General features: G+C 37.6%; 1 protein-coding gene across 1 annotated transcript in view; it reads left to right on the forward strand.

Annotated features, from left to right (window-relative positions):
- PARD3 (par-3 family cell polarity regulator) overlaps positions 1-8262 on the forward strand; it is a 386953-nt gene that overhangs the window by 224568 nt on the left and 154123 nt on the right. The window contains exon 19 of the mRNA XM_029911630.1: positions 7140-7250. Coding sequence (XP_029767490.1) covers positions 7140-7250 — 111 coding nt within the window. The remainder of the gene's footprint in view (positions 1-7139; positions 7251-8262) is intronic.

The raw sequence follows: 8262 nt of genomic DNA on the forward strand, positions 1-8262 counted from the left end.
AGATTTACTAAAGTGTTACATACCTGATATGCAAATATACAGACTGTAAGGAGTAAGTGGCTTGGTATGGAATAATAATCATTTAACCATATATAGTGTCTTCCATTCCAAGTAATTGAAGCACTTTATTGAAGTTATTGAATTAAGCCCTGTAGGATGCCTTGATTTGCTAATCATTTTATGGATGGGCAAACTGAGTCACACAGAAATTAAGTAATTTTCCAAAATCACAGAGGAAGCCTGTAACAGAGCTGGGGCTAGGAGCCCTGTCGTCCTGATTTCACAAGACAGTCTTTCCTCCCCAATATAGTGGATCTAGATTTTGGTTGTGAGAGCATATGATGGCTTGGATATAGGGAAAGGAGCACCTAGTGAATGTCATGACACATCTCGCATTCTTTGTGGCATGAAGGGCCTTCTAAGGGTGATGACTGATAGGTTCAAAGACCATACTAGTTATCTGTGTTGGTAGCTTGTGTAATAGCGGTCTGTGTTGGTGGTATTCCTTTTCAGTAGAGACTTTGGAGACTTTGCAAGTGATTTTCTTGTGGAATAAACTGTGAATCCCAGGGTTTCCTCTGGAGGTATTCTCCATTTGCATGGAAGATCTATGCTACTACAGAGCATGCAGGGTCCCCTTACATGCCTCTGCAGCATGAGAGATCTCAATGAGCCATGTTGCCAGGGCCTCCCCTGCTGGATGTTGCATCAAAAAACCCAGCCTGGGTGCGTTCTTCATAAGAGGGAAGAATGTGTCTGCCATTTTTTTAACATAAGCAGGGAATCCTTGTGGGTTTGAAAGGGGGATGAGAGAATGTGCATCTCAACCATATCACCCGGTTCAACCAGGGCTTCCATGGCACCTGGGGGAGAATGATGCTGCAGAGGCAGATCATGCAGATGCTGATCTACCTCAGTTTTCTGAGACTTCATGATTAGTAACGATGGTTGTGCGGAACATGATCATTTAGGACCACCAGATGTTCTGTATATATGTTGGAAATATATAATACACACATTGCATTAAATGAGAATTTTATTAAATATTAATTTTAAAATTTTGCCAAAGTCTGGAAAACTTATAAATTCTCAAGATCATTAATATTTCAGGGTTAATATTCTACCATTTTTAAGTTAAGCAGCTGATACTATTTTAAGCATCTGTTTGCCATAAATCAGGAACCTTTTGTTTTAAGTATTGTGTTGGACATTAATTTAAAATACTTTTTATTTTATCTATAAAAAGAGGTACTGTTTGTGTTGTCATTTAGAAGAATTATTAAAAATATAAATCTTATAATTTTGCTGACACAACAGGGTCAAAACATTACATAGGTTGTTGCTAATACCCTTTTTGAGTAGTTGTGTTTGTGTGTGTGTGTGTGAGTGTGTGTGAGAGAGAGAGAGAGAAATTTTGTCACTACTACTGGGAAAAGAGCATGTCTTACTTTACGTCAGAAAGCATCGATAGAATAGCTTGAGACACTTACCATTTGTTAATTTTTAATGACGGTCCTTTGTCTATTAAAGAACATAATGCTACTGAACTTTTTCTGTCTCAATCAATTTTTGTGTTTTTTTCATTAATCAACTAATGCATATTTCTTCCATAGCTCTTTATTCTAATGAAATATGTGGACGATTTGGCAGATGGCAATGATCTCATCAGTAACGCATCAGAGTAAAATCCATTTAGCAGATTACATGGAGATTATTTTTGTTGTATCAGAGATATTGATATGCTCTTTCTAACTGACGCTATTCTCAATAGATAACATTTCAGAATTCATATTGCTCATGTACAACCATTTTTCATCAATCTGAAAGCAGATCTGATTTATTTTTTTTATATGAAATGAACTCTCCTGTGTATTTATCATTACATTCCAAGGAATTTTTCTCCCCTCTTTTCTCTCTTTCCTTATATTGTTGATCAACTCCGAGGGCCTGATTCTAAGTCCACTGAAGTCATTGAGAGTCTTTCTGTTGAATTTAATAGGCTTTGGCTCAGTCCCCAAATTGGCTGATGGAAAATTCACTCAAGCAAGTGGATGCCAGTTTAATACAGCTGGGTGACCAACAAAAGGATTTTTGCTATATACTTTACTCTGCTTGGATGGTTACACACAGGTTATCCTAGTTTGAGGTAAAGATTCAGAAGTACAAGACTCTGTTCTCAGATCCTCTTCTCTTTGTTAATAATGCAGCAAACTACCACCATGGCTTTAGGGTTAGCACTTCCTTTTGCTATACTGTAACTTGAAAGGTGACCTGTCTGAAAAGGACACCCTGTTCTAGAACATCATAAAAGAAAAATAATTGATCCTTTTTTATCTTTAACTGTCTTGATATTATACGATTGTTGTCATAGGCTGAGTTGAGGTTTAAAACTGTGAATCTGACTTTGAGAGTTCACATGTATATTGAAATGTTCTCTGACCCTCGCTGCAAAAGGAAAATGAAGAAGCTAAAAATTAATAGAACCCTGGAGTATGTTGGCAATTAGAGTGAACAAGATTTCAGTTGCTCTCCGTCATCAGCTTCTCTCACTGTTGGATAGATAGGATATTTTTAATTTACACCCCTTATTTCAATGTCAAAAAAAATTCTTGAAATATTTGTATATGTTCCAATTAGAGTAGCATTAAATGATTTTTTAAAACTGCACTTTAAGAAGCAGAACTTGGATTAAGGAAACACTAAATAAACTGATTAATGTGTGAGATATGCTCTTGCTTGCTTATGTTATTATTAAGAGGATATTGTTTAATAATATGATGCATGCTATATCTATCCTTAGAAGAATATTAAACTATGTTTGTAAATAGAAAAAAGTTACATTTAGAATTATTTTAGTATTACCTAGGGTGGAGAGGGAGTATTACATTTTTGTTTGGTCTGTATTTCTCATTGTACATTAAGGGTGTACCTCCAAAAGGAGCAGTGGGAAAGGGGGCATGGTGGCTTCAAGTCACCTTTGTATCTTCCCAATGCTGGGCTGTTCCTGGCATAACATAGGCAGCACTGGGGTCCTGTCAGAATTACAACAGCCTGGCCCTGATTGCCTATGGAGCATAGTGCTGCCTGGAATCTCCACAGCAGTATGTGCTGCAGCCCGACCCCTGACATGCTTCTCTCACCACCAGCCTCTTTCTCCCCTTCCCCTCCCCGCCCCCAAGCACACCACATATACACCTCTACCTCGATATAACGCTGTCCTCGGGAGCCAAAAAATCTTGCTGCGTTATAGGTGAAACCGCGTTATATTGAACTTCATCTGATCCACCGGAGTGCGCAGCCCCGCCCCCCGGAGCACTGCTTTACCACGTTATATCCGAATTCGTGTTATATCGGGTCGCGTTATATCAAGGTGGCGGTGTACCAGGGCTTGCAGCTATCTTCCACAGTTCTGGCCCTGGGGGAATCCTCTGGCCAAATACTGGGGTTTAGTGCTCCTTTACACTGCTTGGACCCTTTCATCCAGCATATAGGATCCAAAACCTGGATGAAAATCTTACCTGAGATATATAATTTTTCTTGTCTTCTTTAGGGGAGCAACTATTATTTGATAAACAGGTGGAGTTATTTAGAAGATTATAGAACCATAAAAATGCAAGGTTGAAAAGAATCTTGAGAGGTCATATAGTACAGTCCACTGTGCTGAGGCAGGATCTAGACCATCCCTGATAGGTGTTGTCTAACTTAAAAGCTTCCAGTGATGGGGATTCCACAACCTTGCTTGGAAGCCAATTACAATTCTTAACTATCCTTATAGTTAGAAAGTTGCTGTTATTTTTTTAATTTATTTTTTGCTAATATCTAACCTAAATCTCCCTTATTGCAGATTAAGCCCATTACTTCTTGTCCTACCTCCAGTGAACGTGGAGAACAGTTGATCACCATCTTCTTTAGAACAGACCTTAACCTATTTGAAGACTGTTATCAGGTCCCCCCCTCAGTCATCTTTTCTGAAGACTAGACATACACAGGTGTTTTTAACCTTTCTTCAGAGGTCAGGTTTTCTAATCCTATTATCATTTTTGTTGCTTTTCTCAGGACTCTCTCCAGCTTGTCCACATCTTTCTTATAGTGCGGCATGCAAAACTGGACCCAGTACACTAGCTGAGGCCTCACCAGTGCCAAATAAAGTGGGACAGTTACCTCCCATGACTTAAATACAACACTCCTGTTAATACACCTCAGAATGATATTAGCCTTTTTCAATCTGCATCAGATTGTTGGCTCATATTCAATTTGTGATCCATTGTAACCCCCAGATCTTTTTCAGCAGAACTACTGTCTAGCCAGTTATTCCCCATTTTGCAGTTGTGCATTTGATTTTCCCATGCAAAGTGTAGTACTTTGCACTTGTCTTTACTGAATTTCATCTAGTTGGCTTCAGACTGGCTCTCCAATTTGTCAAGGTCATTTTGAATTTGAATTCTGCCCTCCAAAGTGCTAGCAACCCCTCCCAGCTGGGTGTCATCTGCACATTTTGTAAGCATATTCTCCACTCCATTAGCCAAGTCATAAATGAAAATATTAATGGTACTGGACCCAGAGAGATCCCACTAGATATGTCCTTCCAGTTTGACAGTGAACCATTGATAACTACTCTTTGAGTACAGTTTTTAACCAGTTCCCTCCTTCCCCCCAAGTAACTTCATCTAGACCACAGTAAGCCAGTACCATGTCAAAGAAGGAAATTAGATTGGTGTGGCATCACAAATTTATGGGGGTTATAATTTATCACCCTATTTTCCTTCAGGTGCTTACTGGAACAAATTGTTAAAAAATCAATTTGTATCTTTCCAGATATCAAAGATAGGCTGTCTGATCTATAATTCCCCCAGCTCTTCTTTGTTACCCTTTTTAAAGATAGGTTCTATGTTTTTCGTTCTCCAGTCCTCTGGGATCTCCCCTGTCCACCAGGAGTTCTTAAAGAAGATAATCACTAATGCTTTAGCTAGTTCCTCAAGTACCCTAGGGTGAATTTCATCAGGCCATGCCAACTTGATTACATCTAACTTATCTAAACATTCTTTAATCTGTTCTTTCCCTGTTCTGGCTTGTGTTCCTTCCCCCTCGTTAATATTAATTGTGTTAAGCATTTGGTCATAATTAACAATTTTAGTAAAAACTTAAGTAAAATAAGCATTAAATACTTTCATCATCTTGATGCCATCCATTATTAACTGTTCCCCACTGAATGGTGGACCAACGCTTTTGTTTCATAGAACCTCTTCTTTCTGGTTTTTATATCCCTTGCTAAGTGTAACTCATTTTGTGCCTTAGCCTTTCTGATTTTGTCCCTACATGCTTTGTGCTATTCTTTTGTATTCATCCTTAGCAATTTGTCAATTTTTCCATTTTTTGTAGGATTTCTTTTTGATTTTCAGGTAATTAAAAAGCTCCTAGTGCAGCCATATTGACCCTTTACTATTCTTCCTATCTTATCCAGGTACTGCTAATCACTGATTGAATTTTAATTATAAATGTGATACATAAAGCAACTGTCCCAATGTATAACCAGAGACTTTAATTGCTATCAGAATATTATACCTCCTTGTAGAGTTTCATGTTCTCCAGCTCTGTAATGTCCTCTCCCTTTCCAAATAATTATTAATGATCAATTTAGCCTCATGCCTCATTGGTCTGGATTACTTTAGAAATGAGCATCCTGGGAAAAACAGAGAACATCCATGTACTCCAAAGCCTGCGTAGTCCCCATTTTCTTCATTTTTTATAGCTACCCGTAAGATCCGTAAACTTGGCTGCCTTGTATAATTTTATCTTTAGATGGTGTGGCCTGAGATTAATCTTTCTGTAGGGTCACTGTATGGTATATATTCGGCCCACACAGTGGCTTTGTTTTAGAAAGGAGGGAAAAGGGGGAAAAAATGTTATAAATTCCTGCTAGCTTCAAAGTTTTCCTCTGACCCATGAATACTAATTTTTTTCAGTGTTTAAGAGAAGTTTGTATTCTTCTGTTCGTAAACGTTTTGCCTGGATGGCTATTTGAATGACCTGGCTCCACTTTGCACATTGTTAGTGCTTTCATTTTACTTTTGATGTAAACTTCTGAGTGAATAGTGCCATAAGTGCCTGTCTACTTTTATCAGTTTCAGCAGAGCATTTGATGGAAAAAATACTCTTAATGTTTTTGAAGTGATAAACACAATGGGCTTAATAGATATGTAGATGTTATCCCTTGTGCTTTAAATATGCCAAAAAGTTGTCGTTTTCTTACTCCCTAAAACTTGAGGAATATTTTATTTATTTATTTATTTATTTATTTAAATGTATAAAATATGTAATTCCATCTACGATGGGTAAAAATTAACACACACACGCACACACTCATTGATCCTAACAATAAATAAACTTCCAACCTCAGACATTCCCCTCCCCAAATGCTTGGGAGAAAACAGTGGGATGTGCAGCATGCCTGGAAGTTTAACAGTTCTGAGGTCTGGCTAACCAAGTGGGGGAAAGGCGTTCCAGAGGTGAGGGACCCTCATGAAGAAGTTGCCGGCAGAGTGTTCTCCCTGTATGTAGAGGAGGAGGGTCCAGCTCAAGCACCTCCACTGATCTTAATCACGACAGCATGTCACAAGGAGGGAGACAATCCTACAGGTAACCAGGTCTCAAACCATTTGGGGTTTTAAAGGTGAAAACCACCAATTAGAATTCTATCCACTATAGCCAATGCAACTGCTGCTATAGGGTGAAGTGAGCTGATATTGCTTATCAAGCAATTATTATACAGATGATTCTGGATTGTCTCCTGCAGTTCATAAAAGAAGGGCTTATACTAATGTAAATTCTGATTTACATTCTCTGGAAGTTGCAATGTTGAGTAATTTTAAAAATAGTGGATTTAAAAATAGTGATCTGGAAATATTGTCAGAAAAAAAGCATATGATACTACAATAAAAAACAAAGGGGAAAAAAACCTCACCTTTATAAATTCTCAAGAAAACAAAAAGAAAAGTATTAAAAATGGAGGTTCAGAAATCTTGGCAGTCTCCCCTCCTGGTTTTTAAGCAGCTGCTCCTATAATAAGCACAACATTGTCCTAGGGAAAGAGAAATACATTTGTGTTCATTTGACAAGTTAGAATGTTTTGTTATTAACAGGTTTGGCAAACATCGCAAAGATGACAAGATTGAGAAAACTGGTCAAATTAAAGTTCAGGAAGCCCTTACTTCAGAAGAGGAGAGAATACGAATGAAGCAAGAACAGGAGAGGTAGACTTCAGTATTTGCTTAAACATTAGTAGAGAGAGTTTTTGTTTTTTGTTTTTTTTTGTGGTGTTTCTAAACTCAAGAATTTACATGCAACTGAAGTTTGGTTTTCATTGATAAAATTACCCAAATGCTGATGTGTTTATATAGTTAATATAACAGAAAGAAACAGAGAGAAACTGGATTTGTTTGGGACATAAACAGTGACAGTTTCTTTTGACTGCATTCAGTATCTTTTATGTGACCAGTAGCAGCTGTATAATTATTTCTTAATTGGGGCACGTGAAAGACTGATTTTTCTCAAGACTGATTCTATAATCGATTTTACAGACTTCTCAGAAAACAAATATTTATATAAAATTGAAATACATTTTGTATCTTTCCCTTAAAGTCTTTCATACCTAGTTTATAACTAGTTGTTTTTATGCTGTTCTGAAATAGAATTTAAAATTTGATCATTGCAAATAAATTTGTCACTGCAGTTCTGTTTATGTTGTCATGGAGTAATGTGTACATTAAACTGTTAATTGTAAAACTGAGTGGTGAGTACCTCTATTTTTGCCTTGTTCTCCTTCTCTTAACATTTGAAGCCTGTTTATTGTTTGTGTCATATGTTCCTCATTATTTTAAACAAGCTAATATTTCCAATCTGAATTTCACCCTGTGTCTTGCAGACCCCAGGGATTCTGGGCCCAGGCTCTATTATCTCTTATTACTTCATTTAGGGCTAAATCCAAGAGAAGATTAGGAAGTGACTTGTTCACAGTCTAAAAGCACCTATATGGGGAGATTTCTGAGAGTAGGTGGCTGTTTAATCTAGGAAACAAAGGCATATCAAGCTATAAGCACTGGAAGCTTAAGTTAGACAAATTCAGACTAGAAATAAGGTGCACATTCGTAACAGTAGACAGCAACAGAGGGTCCTGTGGCACCTTTAAGACTAACAGAAGTATTGGGAGCATAAGCTTTCGTGGGTAAGAACCTCACTTCTTCAGATGCAAGACTTGCATCTGAA

The sequence above is a fragment of the Terrapene carolina genome, unplaced genomic scaffold, assembly GCF_002925995.2.
Source record: "Terrapene carolina triunguis isolate 2854851 unplaced genomic scaffold, T_m_triunguis-2.0 Scaffold111, whole genome shotgun sequence".
Classification (NCBI taxonomy): domain Eukaryota; kingdom Metazoa; phylum Chordata; order Testudines; family Emydidae; genus Terrapene; species Terrapene triunguis.